General features: G+C 44.5%; 1 protein-coding gene across 7 annotated transcripts; it reads right to left on the reverse strand.

Annotated features, from left to right (window-relative positions):
* Nucleotides 1-72: 72 nt before the first annotated feature.
* LRRC51 (leucine rich repeat containing 51) lies at nucleotides 73-16,460 on the reverse strand. Of its 7 annotated transcripts, none has more exons than XM_084894362.1 (6): nucleotides 16,337-16,459; nucleotides 9,010-9,092; nucleotides 8,065-8,195; nucleotides 2,607-2,812; nucleotides 1,386-1,534; nucleotides 73-1,164 (listed from the first exon to the last, which is right to left on the reverse strand). In XM_084894362.1, exons 4-6 carry the CDS (start codon nucleotides 2,805-2,807, stop codon nucleotides 1,023-1,025), a joined length of 492 nt encoding a protein of 163 aa, XP_084750488.1. In that variant the 5' UTR covers nucleotides 2,808-2,812; nucleotides 8,065-8,195; nucleotides 9,010-9,092; nucleotides 16,337-16,459; the 3' UTR covers nucleotides 73-1,022. The 7 variants fall into 7 exon arrangements, with proteins under 7 accessions (XP_084750488.1, XP_084750484.1, XP_084750489.1 ...); XM_084894358.1 differs by having other exon boundaries at nucleotides 8,055-8,195; nucleotides 16,337-16,458; XM_084894363.1 differs by having other exon boundaries at nucleotides 9,010-9,072; nucleotides 16,337-16,455.
* Nucleotides 16,461-16,508: the final 48 nt, after the last annotated feature.

Raw genomic sequence — 16,508 nt, forward strand, 5'->3', positions numbered from 1 at the left:
CTCTGGCTGCTTACGTCTGTGAGCAGTGAAAATGGATGATGGGGAGAGGGACATCTTTTGGGGGCATTAAGAAGAGTCCAAGATATGAGTTCAAGGTTCCCAGGTCTTATCTGAGATCTGGCCTTGGCTAACCTCATATTGGATAAGATTGCTTGTCATTTGTCCAGTGATGGGAACACAGGCAGCTGTCATTGCTGAGGACCCTGCCACAGACTCTGAGATTACTGAAAAGCCTGGGAAGGGATTGGTGGTGATGGTGCAGACAGATCAGGAGTACCTGACTGGGATTCAACAAGCTAGTTTTCAAGCAGAAGAGTCTGCTTTTTTATTTTTAATCCTCACCAAAGGATATTTTTCTCATTGATTTCCAGAGAGAGTGGGAGGGAGGTTGGGAGAATGAGAAACATTGAGGTGAGAGACACATCGATTGGTTGCCTCCCGCTTGTTGCCCCTACCAGGGCTGGGGAACCTGCAACTGAAGTACGTGCCCTTGACCGGGAATCAAATCTATGACCCTTTAGTTTGTGGGCCAACGCTCTAACCACTGAGAAAACCGGCTAGGGCAGAAGTTCTTTTTATCAAATGAAGTCTCAAGCACAGTCCCAACACATACAACATGAGAGTAACTGCTCTGCTTGGATGGAAATGGGGGATTCAGCATTCACGGCCTATCTTCTGGGGATTTTATCACCGAGGCCTCTGATTGCCACAGAACCCTGGTGCTCTGTGAGGCAACTCTAATTCCCGGATATCTGATCTGAAGAGTGAAAAAAGGACCCGGGGTTGAGATAAGCTCCCCGAGGCCATGCAGTGAACCCAGGTCTCAGGCCAACAGGCCTTTCCCTTTTCTGCCTCCCTTTCAGTGAAGCAAGACCAGAGCCAGTGGCAACTGCCTGAGCTGGGGGGCATTTTCACACAGCACACGTGACTTCTGATCTGCTGAACAGCTCAAATCCTTTATTGTATTGTCAGACCAACCCTGGCTGTCCTCATGCCTTCAGCCAGCTGCAGTCCTGGGAACCTCAGAGTGCCTCCTGCTTGATCCGGATTTTCTTGGGCCTGATGTTCATGCGTTTCCACACTTCAGCTGAGGTGCGGTCTGCTTTGGTGACCCCACTGAAGTCGAATGTGGTGATACGAGGCAAGGTGCACAGCACATAATGCCTGTGGGGAAGACTCGGGCTGGGGGCCAGCCCCCCCACCAGGACCCCATTCCCCCCACCAGCTGCTGCTATCTCCCGATTGCAGGAATGGAGGGACTTGAGCATAGTTTGGGGGAGATTGAGTTTATCCTGACAGCAGGAAATGCCTAAAGGTCTCTACTGCTTTTCCTTGTCTCCCCTCCTTTGCCTTGGGGAAGCCTAGCTCCAGGGCAGGGCACTTACCGATACCCCTTCTCTTCCTCCATGGGGTTCCCGTGGAGGGTGAGGCTCCGGAGCCGAGGGAGGATGGCCAGCTTATTCACCTCTCCGAGGCGCTGGATGCTGTTGCCATGGAGGTAGAGGACACTCAGGTTGAAGAAAGTGGTCAGGACCTTGTTGGGGAAGAAACCGAAAGCCAGGCTAGACAGGCCTCTTGAGCTGTGCTCAGGACTGACTTGAGGGTGAGTAGAGTCTGGCTAACAGCTTGCTTTCCACCAGCCCTCGTCTCCAGCCGTATTGGATGACTCTAACCTGCTTTCATTCACCTTTGAGCAGGTATAGGGCATCCCACTGACAGCTGTGATCTTAAAAGCAGGAAGTAGGAGCCTGGGTCCGAGCACTGGCACTGATTTGCCAGGTGACTGGTCCTGCCTGCTTCTACCTGAGCCTTAGTTGCCCTTTCACTGAAGACTTTTGGGGATCTATCTGAGAGTCTTAGAACATAGGAGAAGCTTTTATTTATTTATTTTTAATATATTTTATTGGTTTTGTACAGAGAGGAAGGGAGAGAGATAGAGAGTTAGAAACATCGATGAGAGAGAGTCATTGATCAGCTGCCTCTTGCACACCCCCCACTGGGAATGTGCCCGCAACCAAGGTACATGCCCTTGACCAGAATCAAACCTGGGACCCTTCAGTCTCCAAGCCGACACTCTATCCATTGAGCCAAACCGGTCTCGGCAGAACATAGGAGAAGCTTTTAAAATAGTGAAACATCACTATACCTGGGGAACAGATTCTAAGTTGTGCTCTAGCTCTTCCCCCCTAATGGATCCTGGACAAAACAGGACCAGTTTTATTTATTTCTTAACAGTTGAGTCTGAGTGCATGGAAAATAAAGTGCTGTAGTTCTACTACCTACCTCTTCCACAGAACTCTGCACAAGGCACAGTGGGTGCTCATAACAATAGTTACCATTTTATTTCAGCTTTCTATGTGCCAGTTGGTTTTCATACATTCTTATTTAATTCTCACAAAATATTGATGATTCCCCTTGTCTGAAAACTGGGTTTTGGAGAAGTTAGGAAGGTTGTCCAAAATCATAAGAGGCAAATCTAGGATCTGAACCTACATCAGAGCCAACAGCTGTGTGCTTCAGACACAGTACCATGGTGCTCACAACTTCCTTGACGAGATGTGGGAGGTGGAAAGGCTCGGGCTGGACTCTCAGGACCGGGAACTCACAGGGTCAATGGAAGTCAGGTCATTGAAAGACAGATCGATCCAGGCCAGGTTCTCTGGATGCTGCAGCTTCTGTGAAATTACTTGGGGGAAGTCTCTCAGCTCGTTGAGGACATTGTTGTTCAGCCACAGGGACTGGGTCAGTAACTTCCCTGACTTCGAGCGCCTCAGTGGTCGCAGCCCTCTCCTTGGCTCCTCGCTCATCAGATCTGTGGGAACAAAGTGAAGTCTGCGTATGTCATCTTTGCCTTCTGGTCCTGGGGGATGAGAGCTGAGAGAATAAGCGCGAGCTAACTGGAGGGCCACAGGCTGACTAGTGCAACTGCCGTCAGCTCAAGAACCCCATCTCACAGGCCCCAGAAGTCAGTAAGCTTGAACTAAGGGCCAAAGACTTCTTATCCCAAACTCGGTTTGGGTCACATGCTCCTCTCATATCTATTTTATTATTGGGTCCTCTGTGTACACCCTGTGTATATGTGTTGAGGGGAGAGGGGTAAAACCACTCCCATTTTATGAAGAAACCAAAAACCAGAGTTGGGCTTGAGCCAAAGTTACGATGACACAAAGTCCCAAATTATCCACTGGTAGAGCCTACAGAATTCACTTCAGTGTAACACACCCTGATTTGCTCTCTCCCATCAATATTGAACTACTATGTGCCAGCTATTGGATATACAACGGTGAACAATATGAGAGACAGACTGTGCCACGCTCTGTGTGAGTAAGAGGGTAGGGATGAAGCAGATGTTTATGTCTTGGAGGAGCTCAAATAGGCAAGATGGAAACAAACTGGCAGTGTAGTGTGGTAAATGCTATTTAAGTTGTTGAAGGAGAGGGGCTCCTAACTTAGTCTGGAGCTCATGAATTTCCCTAGGAAAGGTGAAACCTGAGCTGGATCTCAGTAGATTAGGAGAAGGGTAGAAAGGGTGAGAAGAACATGAGCAAAGGCAGAGGTGTGGAGCATCATGGGCACACGTGTATGTGCTGCACAGGGACAAGGAGGAAAAAGGTGACGAGGAACCTCTAATGCCAGGCTGAATATCTTGGACTTTACTGTAGGTGACGGGAACCACTGGAGGTTTTGGAGCAAAGGAGATAAATCTTGCATATAAGAAAGATCACTCTGAAGCTTTAGTAGAGTGTGTTTTAGGGAGTAGACCAATTTGGCTATTTTAATCATCCAAGCAAGAGATGAAGGTCAGTCGAAGTGACTTGATGTAACTGATACGGAATTAAGGAAGAAACATGGTTGGGCAGGTAATGAGTTTAGACTTGACCTTGGTGTGTCTGAGGTTCATAAAATATAAAAAAGTGGAGATTCCAAGTAGGCCGTTGGATATGAAGGTCGGAGACATAGACTTTAGAAAAATACCATAGAGAGTGAACAAGTTAGAGAAATGGACGAGAGTCCTCAGGGATAGTAAAAGTAGAGAGGAGGCACAAGGAGGAAGGGGAGTCCATTTAAGAAGTTACTGAACCCAGCCCATGAGGCTCAGTGGATTGAGTATTATCCTATGTACCAAGAGGTTGCTGGTTCAATTCCTGGTAAGGGCACATGCCTGTGTTGTGGGCTCAATCCCCAGTGGGGGGCATGTAAGAGGCAGCTGATTGATGATTCTCTCTCATCAATGTTTCTTTCCCTCCTTTAAACCTCTCTAAAAATCAATGAAAACATTTTTTAAAACACTATTTTTTTTAAAAAATACTGAATAATCAGGAAAGGACAGAGCAAGCAAGGAGAGGTTAGTTTTATAGATGCTCAGGGAATCCATATTTATAGGAATGAGTTTTAGGGGAGATGAGGAAAGAAAAGTAATTTTGGGAACAAAATTTGAAGCCCCTGGTGACTTTGATGAGGGCTGTTTCAATGAAATGGCAAGGGCCTGGGAACAGAAGCTAGACTGGAGTGAGTCAAGAGTGAATGGAAACTGAAACTAGTTTGGCTCAGTGGATAGAGCGTCAGCCTGCGGACTGAAAGGTCCCAGGTTCAATTTTGGTCAAGGGCATGTACCTTGGTTGTGGGCACATCCCCAGTAGGGGGTATGCAGGAGGCAGCTGATTGATGTTTCTAACTCTTTCTCCCTCTCTGTAAAAAAATCAATAAAATATATATTTTTTAAAAAAAGAGTGAATGGAAAGTAAGGAAATATAAGCAGGTAGTGTAAACAATACCTTCAGAAAGTTTAGGTGAGGAGAATAGAGTGATGTTAGAACCCATCTGAATGGACACCCCTGTAACCGTTCCCTGCCTCCCATTCTGTTTTGTTGTTGTTGTTTGACAAATGAGGTCCAGAGAGAGGATGCGCTTTGCCCAAGCTTACAGACACCAGAATCAGACACTAACTCTGGTTGAGGTGACTATAGTTTTCCTATGGCCCCTATACCTTTGGTTACTTGTTTAAAACTGCCTCTGGCCCTAGCCTGTTTGGCTCAGTGGATAGAGTGTCGGTATGAGGGCCGAAGGGCCCAGGTTTGATTCCAGTCAAGGCACATACCTTGGTTGTGGGCTCCTCTCCGGCCTGGGCCTTGGCCAGGGCTCCTACAGGAGGCAACCAATCAATGTGCTTCTCTCACATCAATATTTCTATCTTTCCCTCTCTCCCCCACTTTCTCTAAAAATCAATGGAAAAATATCCTCGGGTGAGGATTAAAAAATAAATAAAATAAAACTGCCTCTGGAGAAGGAAATACTTAGTACTCGTTGAATTGGGCAGGCTTGTCTTCACCCTCCCCTTGGCTCTTTTTGGATACACTTCCTCTCTTACACCCCAGCCAACATTCATTTCCTCTCCTCAGCTGCATGTCAGGCAGCATCCACCAGATGGCTCTCTGTCTCAGTCCTAGAGTGAGAACTCCCAGGAGGAGTGTGAGATTGGAGGAACGAGGTAGAAATGGGCTGGAGCACCCCAGTTTGTGAAGAAACTCCTAAGCCTGCCTCCCAACCTTCCAGCTCCTGACTGCAAGCCTGGAATGAAGTTACAAAGATGTCAAAATAAGCCTACATAGGGCCTGACCAGTGTGACTCAGTGGTTGAGCTTTGACCCAGGAACCAAGAGGTCACTATAGTTCAATTCCAGTCAGGGCACATGTCCCTGTTGCAGGTTCAATTCTCAGTAGGGGGCATGCAGGAGGCAGCTGATCAATGTTTCTATCTCTGTCTCCCTCTCTAAAATCAATAAAAACATATATTTCTTAAAAGCCCACATAGCCTGAAGGGTGTGGCTCAGAGGTTGAGTGTTGACCTATGAACCAAGAGGCTGCCAGGTCAATTCCTGGTCAAGGCACATGCCTGGTTGTGGGCTTGATCCCCTAGTAGGGGGGATGCAGGAGGCAGCCGACCAAAGATTCTCATCACTGATGTTTCTATCTCCTTCTCCCTTCCTCTCTGTAATCAATAAAAACACTTAAAGAAATAAAAAGCCCACATATGGACTAGCATCCAATGTGATGCATCCAGCGTGATGAGGCAGCAGCTTAGGGAATGCATCAAGTCTGGGCTGACCCAAAGCTCAGGAGTCACTGGTGGAATGGCATTGCCTAAAATCCGAGGTTGCCTGGGGCTGCTGTTATCAAAGGGTAAAGCAAGGTGTCTAGACTGCTACAGTTCCTCTCCCTCAGGCTCCAGCAGGGTACTGTATTTCTGAGGATCGGCCTTGTAGGCAAAGGCAGGTCTGGAAACTGGACCACAAATATCAACACTCAGAGAACTGGAGGTTGTCTAGCTGCAGGAAAATCTGGGGAGAAAGTGATTCTGTCTTCACCCCTCTGAAGAGTTGCCATGCAACTTTTTCCATGTGTCCCCGAAGTCAGGAGTTAGTTTGCTATGAAGAAAATCCCATAAGGAAGGGGTGGGGAGGTGCCTGTGGTAAGGGACTCCCTTAACACTAAGTGAGCAGAAGTTAGAGAACTATGGGTTAGAGGTAGAACAGATTGGATGCCTTCAAAAATCACTGCCATTTCAGATTCTATGACCCATCTATTGATTAATTGCCAAATAGTGAACCAAGTACCCCTAAACGCTACCCCCAATTTGAAGTAAGTGTTCCATAGTTCTGGGAAACCTGAGGGGACTGGCCTTTTGGGGCTTAGATGTGCCTCTCTCCCCGCCTAATATTCATCAAGGAGCACTATGCCTGGCATATATGTATACATACATATACATACATACATAAATATATATGTGCTTAATAAAATAGGTGCTTAACAAATATTTAACTGTTGAATGAAGAACAAGGGATCTGTACTGATCATGTTTTGTGCTGTGGAGTTATCCTTGGGTGTAGTAGCTTATCTCTACCCTCATTTGAGGACTCCATAAAGGGTAAACTACATCTCCCTGCTCAGAGCTGGGAATTCCCAGGGTACGTGAGAGCCACGCTTCCCTTCCTCTGTCACCATGGCTATAGTGCATGTAGCCATCACTGTAGCTAAAAACCCTTGTGAAACACGGACTACATCAAGCAGAAGCGATACCATGCATAAAAAATAAAGATCACGGTAAGTGGGTGTGTGCTCACTGAAGAACAAATATGAGTTACTACTGTGGCTGATGCCAACCCCTGCAGTATGCTAAACCCAAACCCAAGTAGTATCTAGTACCCTAGATAACTGTTTGCGTTTCCTGAACTTCAAGTGACCACCAGTTGCCTAAGAAAGAGGACCAAAGCCAGATAATGGGTCTAGGATATATTGATGCCAAACTGTGTTCTTTGAGGACAGATACACTGGAGCATTTATGAGACCAGATAACAAAATCAGATGACAGCAGAACTTCTCTAGCATATTCCTTTGAAAATAGATTACTTGAGAGCCCTGTTGTGTCCCCTTCTGAGAGGTACTAGCTGCCCGTTGAGACAGGTATTGAGTGATAAAACGGGAACGAGTGTGGGCAGTGCTGAAACCTGTAAGTGTGGGTGATGATGGAATAAACTTGGATATGACTGGGATGAATATAAAATGTCAAGTATTATACTGGAAACATGCCAGTTTGTTAATAACAAGGACCCCCCCCCCAAAAAAAAAAAAAAAAAAAAAGTTTTACCAGTGATCAGAATAGGCTTGTGTCCTGACTAAGAGACAGGACTCTGCTGCAGGCCGTGTTTTCCTTCCATTAGTTCTTTCCTCTCCAGGTAAAAACAGAATAAAACTACTGGCTGACAGACTGGCTTCCCAGCTTTCTCCCACCTGACTTTCTTGTAGCCTGTCTTTTGAAGATGATCAGTTACCCTGAGAGAGCCCCCTGGTTCCTGTCAGAGTTTCTGCTAATTTTTTAAAAGACGAAACACTTCCACTCCCACCTCCCTTCCTTCTACTCCTCCTAGAAAAGACAACAAAACCTGCCAGTATACTGGAAGGATCTCTTCAGGCTTTTAAGCAGAAGGCTGATTACTCCCTAGGGATCACACCCAGCCGCTGCTACGGGGAGCTGAGTGCTGTTCTCGGTGGGCTGACCTTGAATCACCTGGATGTTTCGGAAGGAGTAGTCAAGAGGGGGCTCTTGCACCGCAGCGTTCATGTAGTCCTGTCTGCTCATAGCTCAGGCCATAATTTGTCCGTCCGGTGTGAGCATGGGCCCTGAAGTCCGGGTTCAGCCTGGGAGGACAGAGAAGGGCTGGTGTTCTAGGAACAAGGGGCACAGGCCCTCAGGTTTCCCCACTGCCCTCCACCCCTGCTTCCCACCCTCTGTACTCCAGGCTTGCCTGGCTGCACTTATATTTTAAGATACTAATAAGATTCTTTTCAGTTGTAGGGCACTTCCTACTTCTCAGAACACCTTCACATCCCTTAGAGCTCATTGATAGTTATAACACCCATTTCTACTTTCCAGATGAAGAAACTGAGACCCAGAGTGAAAGAACTTGCCCAAAATTAAGCCAGTGAGTCAGTTGTGGACTGTAATCAGTCTTCTGAATCCTACTCTGAGGCCCTTTCTGCTACTCCACAGAAGTTACCATGGAAATGGTTTTGCTACCTATCCTCTAGTGACATCAACTGGGTTATTCTATTGCTTAACAAACCCCTTAGAGCACATGTGTCAAACACAAGGCCCGCGGGCCAAATCCAGCCCGCCAGGCCTTGCAATGTGGCCCGCACCGCGCTGTCATCACTGCACTCCGCTGTCAGTTTATGACATTGTCAGTTTATGACTGTTCAGTAAACCATTCGGCCCGCGATTTAGGCTGGATTTTAGATTTTGGCCCCTTCTCTGATTGAGTTCGACACCCCTACCTTAGAGCATTGTGTCTGATCCCCCTTTTGCAGTCTGATCCAGCTCAGAATTTGCTACTTTCTCTGTCAGGCCCCATTGCCTTTTCATCCAAAGACCCTACTTTCAGCCACATCCCAAATGTAGTCATGTGTATGTAAATACACACATAAAACCAGAATCTTTCTCACTCTCACTCACCTGTCACTGATGCCTGAAACTCCACCATTATGGATTCATTCCTTTGGGTTCAGGGATTGTTCCCTGTTAAAATGGAAATACCCCTTGAGAGGGGTGAACACAATGTTATCAGTCGTTTACAAGTGTGGTGTAAATTGTCTTATCAGATCCTTTCCAATTTGCTGGCTCAAGTAAAGCTGAGAACTTTTCAACAGGCTGAGCAGAGCCATAAGAACACTACACACCTGATCAGAACAGCTGAAAATATAGAAGCGTTTTGTATGTGACACAAATAAGACAAATGGACTGACAAGGACAAGTATATTTCCCAGGGAACCTCCCCTTTTTCACTCTATCCATTGCCATCACCTCCTTTGCATTTACTTTTTCATCTGGTTTCCAAAGGGATTTTAGGTAGTTTACAAATATACATTCAAAACAGGATGATTTGTAGAAATGTCCAGCCTGGCCAAAGAAATGTCCAGGTGGTTCAGTGGATTGAGCATTGTCGATGCACCAAAAGGTCACCGGTTTGATTCCCAATCAGGGCACATACCCAGGTTACGGATCCCCAGTACCCGGTGTGCACAAGGCAGCTGATTGATGTTTTTCTCTCATCAATGTTTCTCTCCCTCTCCTTTCCTCTCTCTAAAAAATAAAAAAAAAAAATTCTTTATTTTTTAAATTTATTTATTTTATTAAATTATTATCTGAGTACATATTTTAACATTGCCCCCCCCCATACATATCCTCCCTCCCCAGAGTTTTGTGTCCATTGGTTGTACTTATATGCATGTATATAAGTCCTTTGGTTGATCTCTTATCTCCCCCAGATCTCCCTACCCTCCCCGCTATAATTTTACAGTCTGCTTGTTGCTTTACTGTCTTTATATCTGACTTTTGGTTCGTCAGTTTATAATGTTCTTTAATATCCATAAATGAGTGAGGTCATGTGGTATTCCTCTTTCATTGACTGGCTTATTTCACTCAGCATGATGTTCTCTAGTTCTATCCAGGTTGCTGCAAATGATGAGAATTCCTTCTTTTTTATGGCAGCATAGTATTCCATTGTGTAGATGTACCATAGTTTTTTGATCCAATCATCTGCTGACGGGCACCTAGGCTGTTTCCAAATTCTAGCTATTGTAGATTGTGCTGCTATGAACATAGGGGTACATATATCCTTTCTGATTGGTGTTTCTAGCTTCTTGTGATATATTCCTAGGAGTGGGATTACTGGGTCAAATAGGAGTTCCATTTTCAGTTTTTTGAGGAAACTCCACACTGTTCTCCACAGTGGTTGCACCAGTCTGCATTCCCACCAGCAGTGCACGGGTGTTCCTTTTTCTCCACAACCTCGCCAACACTTGTCGTTTGTTGATGTTGGCCATTCTGACAGGTGTGAGATGGTACCGCATTGTTGTTTTGATTTGCATCTCAAAAAAAATTTTTAAAAGAAAAGAACTGTCCACAGAAATATAATGGATTTCACAAATGCAAGCCACATATATAATTTTTTTTTCACATAGGTAATATAAATTTTTCTAATAGCCAATAATAAAAAGAAAGTCAAAAGAAACAGGGAAAATTAAATTTACTTTTTATTTTTTATTTTTATTTTTTTAAATATATTTTATTGATTTTTTTACAGAGAGGAAAGGAGAGGGATAGAGTTGGAAACATCGATGAGAGAGAATCATTGATCAGCTGCCTCTTGCACCCCTCCCAATGGGGATGTGCCCACAATCAAGGTACATGCCCTTGATCGGAATCGAACCTGGGACCTTTCAGTCAGCAGGCTGACGCTCTATCCATTGAGCCAAACCGGTTTCAGCTTACTTTTTATTTTTTTAAAATATATTTTATTGATTTTTTACAGAGAGGAAAGGAGAGGGATAGAGAGTTAGAAACGTCGATGAGAGAGAATCATTGATCAGCTGCCTCTTGCACACTCCCCACTGGGGATATGCCTGCAACCAAGGTACATGCCTTTGACCAGAATCAAACCTGGGACCCTTCAGTCTGCAGGTCAATGCTCTATATATTGAGCCATACCAGCCAGGGCAGGGAAAGTTAAATTTAATCATATATTGTATTTAACCCAATATATGCAAAATATAATTCAACATATAATATTAAAACTGAAATATTTTACACTTTATAGCACATCCCAATTTGGACAAATTGTCGAATATTCAGTAGCCACATGTGACTAAAGGCTACCATACTGGACAGTGTGGATGAAGAAAATATAAACACGGAAGAGGAAGATTAGAAACCAGATTAAAGGAAGACAGAGATGTACCAAAGAATTAGGAAAGTAGGCCTATATTTAGCTCTGAAATTCCTGACAAAGCCAAAAGGGAAACATTAGGATATGTGATTCTTGCCAACATTCTGTCCACTGAGCCAAACCGGTTAGGGCTGATTCTCATCATTTGATTCAAAGAAACAAATAGTCTGTATGCAGAAACAATTCACAAAATGTTCTTAATATGAAATTTCTTTTAAAAACTATAGAGCTGAGCCTGGCTGGTGTGGCTCAGTGGTTGAGTGTACACCTCTGAACCCAGAGGCCATGTTTCAATTCCAGGTCAGGGCACATGCCTGGACTGTAGACTCAATCCCTAGTGGGAGGCAACCAATCAGTGATTCTCTCTCATCACTGTTGTTTCTCTCTGAAATAAATTTTTAAAAATATATATTTTATTGATTTTTTACAGAGAGCAAGGGAGAGAGATAGAGAGCTAGAAACGTCAATGAGAGAGAAATATCGACCAGCTGCCTCTTGCACACCCCCTACCGGGGATGTGCCCGCAACCAATGTACATGCCCTTGACCGGAATCGAACCCGGGACCTTTCAGTCTGCAGACCGACGCTCTACCGCTGAGCCAAACCGGTTTTGGCTGAAATAAATTTTTAAAATATTTTAAAAAAACAAACTATGGAGTTGATAGTTTGTAATTCAGTTTAAGCTACATACAGTTTAAGTAAATTTTTTTGTATGAATTAACACATGCAAAGATAGAATTTAACAAGTTTAGAGCAGGGATTTCAACCCTTTTCATCTCATGACACGCACAAACTAATTGCTAGTTCTGTGGCACACCAAAAATATATATTTTTGCCAATCTGACAACAAAGTAAAGCAAATATAGTTCTGATTAATTCATATCAGATGGTTATTGTGTTGGCTATTGCCATTTTTTAACTTAACAATCTAAGGGAAAAGAGGCCAGTGTCCTTGACTAAATAGTCAGGTATTGCATGTTTTTAAAATGTTTGCAGCACAACAGTTGAAAATCTCTGGTTTAGAGGAATAAGGTGAATGGCTTCCTCTCAAAAAGCAGCAGTTTCACCTGAGCTTTGGGAAGTACAGGCTTGAGTCAATTACAACTGAACTCTGTCTAATGCGGGACTAGCCAGGTGGGCATGGGGTGTTGATTAGGGAGATCTGGATCTTTTAGATGTCAAATCTAGAGTGAGACAACAAAGAATTGTTTCTCTTGTAGAAACAGAAGGGACCTTGTGTTCTCATCTAGACAGAAGCCCATTCCACTGGGAATCTACAACAGGTTTGATGCCTTTGAGCAAGATTGGACACTTTTCTCAAAGTAAGACCTGGGTTGGGACCCCAGAGTTCTGCACTACTGAACGTGAATTTTAGCCTAAAATATTTAAGGGCAGATTTTTTTTTAATATAAAATATATTTTATTGATTTTTTACAGAGAGGAATAGAGAGGGATAGAGAGTTAGAAACATCGATGAGAGAGAATCATCAATCAGCTGCCTCCTGCACACCCCCTACCGGGGATGTGCCCACAACCAAGGTACATGCGCTTGTCCGAAAATCGAACCCGGGACCTTTTAGTCCGCAGGCCGACGATCTATCCTCTGAGCCAAACCGGTTTCGGCATAAGGGCAGATTTTTATCATTAGTCTCCTTGACCTTCGATTACCTCAGTGAGGTTCCTAAGAACTTCTGATTTAGTGTATAGTACTGGCTCCTGATGCATTTTTCTGGGTTAGTATTAAAAATGGAGCCCTAAGTATTCAGATAAACTTGCCAGTTGAAAAGGGTTATTAACCTTCTCCATTTAAACAGTAGTCCTGTGAGCTAGTATCATAGAACCTGGCTTATTACAACAGGTACTCAGGAAATAACTGTGAAAAAGATGGATGAGAAACTGCCAAATACAGGATCTCTGTTTTAGGAGTGTTGATACTAAGCTGCTTGTTCTAACAATTAGCTTTGAGGTTCAGCTGTTTCAGTCCACACCTCATTCACAGTAAGATAATTCAATTCAATTCTGCAAACATTTATTGAGTGCCTGCCGCCCTGTGCCTGACCAGAAGACCGGAAGCAAAGATATAGATACTAGAACCCTGTCTGTCATGAGCACAGAAAGACCTTGCTGGGTTTCTACTGGTTGCGGCAAAATGGCCTGCATCTGGTTCTAAGAAACAGTTACCTACGTAGTGAATATTCTTCTGTTTCAATACTCAGCTCTAGGGAATCCTCTTTGGTGAACACTGTCTTTCCCGGTAAAATGGATCAATGTGTCCTGTGGTAAATTGATTTCTTTGATGATTCCTGTCTATGGTCTCCCTGCTCCATCCCTTTTGCTCTATTACTTTTAGTTATTTGGAATACAGTTTCTTCCTCCGTTTGCCTGGCTAATTCACGACCCAGCTCAGTTTTCATCTTTTCTAAGGCGCCCAATCTTATGCCCAAATCTTGGATGTGGAACTTCTCTTCAGAGCACCCAAAATACCCTATTACTTACTGCCATGGCAGCACACATATCACTAGGATGATCTGCTAACTATTTGTATGTCCATAAACACCACTGTGACCTGCAGAGCAGGAACCATGTTTTTCTCATAATTGTATTCCTACCTGGTGGCAAGTAGTAGGTGCTTAACATATATTTTTAAATTGCTACAGAGCAATACTATAAAGAGAGGAACATGAGGAATCTGACCTGCTGAGCAATCAGGGAAGACATTTTTAAAAAAATATATTTTACTGATTTAAAAAAATATATATTTTATTGATTTTTTACGGAGAGGAAAGGAGAGGGATAGAGAGTTAGAAACATCGATGAGAGAGAATCATTGATCAGCTGCCTCTTGCACATCTCCTACTGGGGATGTGCCCACAACCAAGGTACATGCCCTTGAGCGGAATCCAATGAGGACCCTTCAGTCCACAGGCTGACACTCTACCCTCTGAGGCACACCGGTTTCGGCAGGAAAGACATTTTTATCTTTAACAATTACTTTAATTATTTTTTTTATTTTATTTTAAGGGAAGACATTTTAAAAGAAGTGATTGAGAGAAGAAATTGAGGATAAGCACAAATTAACAGGGAGATGGGTGGGGGGATGAACATTCCAGGCAGAAATAACAGGTTCTATGGTGAGAGGTTAGTTGGAAATTTTGAAGACCTTAAAAAGGCCATATAACCCAGCCAGCATGGCTCAGTGGCTGAGCGTCCACCAATGAACCAGGCGGTCACGGTTTGATTCCAGGTCAGGGCATATGCCGGCTTTCGGGCTCAATCCCCAGTGTGGAGCGTGCAGGAGGCAGCCAATTAATAATTCGCATCATTGATGTTTCTCCTTCCTCTCCCTTCCTCTCTGAAATCAATTAAACAATTCTTTAAAAAGGCCATATAACCGAAGGGGATAAAAGATATGGTTAAAACAGGCTGGAGGGCGTAAATGGGGGGGAAGGGAGGGAGAAGACATTTCTAATACTTTCAACAATAAAGGTTTTAAAAGAAGGTATGGTTAGACTGGAGGCTGGAGAGGTGGGCAGGAGTCAGGCTGAAATGTTGCTTGATGCTAAGAGTAATAGAAAGCCACTTTTTAAATGAGTGTGGGATTGGGGAGGGTGAACATTATCAAATTTCTAATTTTAAAGGATTGCTCTGGTTGCAGTATGCAAAATATCTGGGAGGGTAGGCAGGAAGGATGTGATGAGAAGTAAAGCTGACAAGACTTTATGATGAATGGGAAATGTAAGAGGTGTTCAGGCTAAATCTTGGTTCTTTGGCTTCTGTAATGGTGGATAGAGGGTGAGAACACTGGAAGGAATTGAGGCTTGGAGTGCACAGAGATTATGAGTTCAGTTGCAGACATGTTGAGTTTAGATTGTCTTTGACATATCCTGAAGGAGATGTTGAAGAGGCAATTGGCTATACAGACCTGGAGCTTAGAGACGAGAGCTGGGCTGGAGATATATAATTGTGGATGATCATCCCCAACAAGGGAATATAGAGTGAGGTAGGAAGTGGACCTAGGACCAAGCCTGGGGGTACTTTAAGATAGTAAGTGGACAATCAGGGCCAGCTAGAAGCCAGCCAGAAACCAGCTAATTATGGCAGCATCAGACAAGGGTGCTGTGTAGCCAGCCAGTTTCCTGTTTCTATTTGATTTCCATTGTCTTCAATCTCTCTATAGTTCCCTTTCCCATTTAAACTTTAAAGGAAGGATCCGAAACTCATTCATGCTGAAGTGCAAATAATCCAGTGTAGGCTAGACAGGTTTCTTTTCCCTGGGGCAGTTCCTACTTGTTGGAACAAGTCCTTAAAACTAGAGAGGCTGTAGGCTTGAGTTAAAGACTTGGCTGGATGTAGGCGAACTGGATTCTAGTCCTAGCTGTCACTGACTTGGTGTGTGGCCTTGGGCAAGTCACTGCGCCTCTTTGAGTTTCAGTTTTCCAATCTGTGAAATGGGGATTAATATCCTTGATTCACAAAGCTCAAAAGAGACACTGGATGTGAAAGCGCTTGGGTAAGTTACTCAACGCAGATCTGTCATGAAGACTGTAAAAGGAATGAAGCTCTAACTGTAGAGCTTTGAGAGACAGATCATAGAGGAGGTGGGGACAGGAGTCCTACTAAGTGTGTGGAAAGATCCTGCTCAGACTGAGACGGAGGCTCTACCCTGGGGTCTTCCTGCTTGGAAGGAAAGGGGCCGTGCAAGCCTCCAAAAGTTTTCCTTACATCTCCAGAATCAGCGCCTGTGATTTTACTCTTGAGGTTACTCCCCTGGGTCTCAGCTCATCAGGAAAACCAACCTTACCGGTATGTCAAAGTGTTTGATATCTCCGAGGGTACCAGGGAGCCCCATGTTTGTGATGGGCAGGTTCTTAAGCACCCCGGAACCCGTCTACCTGATGTGGGTGTTGTGTCATGTTCACTGTGAGAGCGAGTCAAGTTTTTTGTTTGTTTGTTTGTGTGTGTATCTCAGGTTCCGGAGAAAGGAAGTGCCCCTCTCCTCTCCACAGAGCTCTTGTTCCCTAGAATGGGTTTCCCATTTTTCCCCGCCCGACTCACCCGCAGATGCTGCCCTCCAGCCTCGATGTCCCTCACTACCTCCGGGTTCCCCAGCGCAACTCCATGGTAACTACCTTCACCACCACACCTCGGCCTGGCGCCGACAGCGCTGCCGCAAGGCCTCCCGGGAGTTGTAGTTTGTTAGGGGCGGGGCTCCAAGGCCGCGGGTGTG

This window comes from Pipistrellus hanaki (genome assembly GCF_964339955.1).
Source record: "Pipistrellus hanaki genome assembly, chromosome: 9".
NCBI classification, from domain to species: domain Eukaryota; kingdom Metazoa; phylum Chordata; class Mammalia; order Chiroptera; family Vespertilionidae; genus Pipistrellus; species Pipistrellus hanaki.

Excerpts from the sequence above, each read along its gene's own strand:
- LRRC51 (XM_084894358.1), bottom strand. The coding sequence starts at position 8,136 with ATGAGCAGACAGGACTACATGAACGCTGCGGTGCAAGAGCCCCCTCTT. Across the intron at positions 1,535-2,606 it reads ACCTGACTTCCATTGACCCT|GTCCTGACCACTTTCTTCAA; the intron begins GTGAGTTCCCGG and ends TTCCCCAACAAG. Across the intron at positions 1,165-1,385 it reads GAGGAAGAGAAGGGGTATCG|GCATTATGTGCTGTGCACCT; the intron begins GTAAGTGCCCTG and ends TCTTCCCCACAG.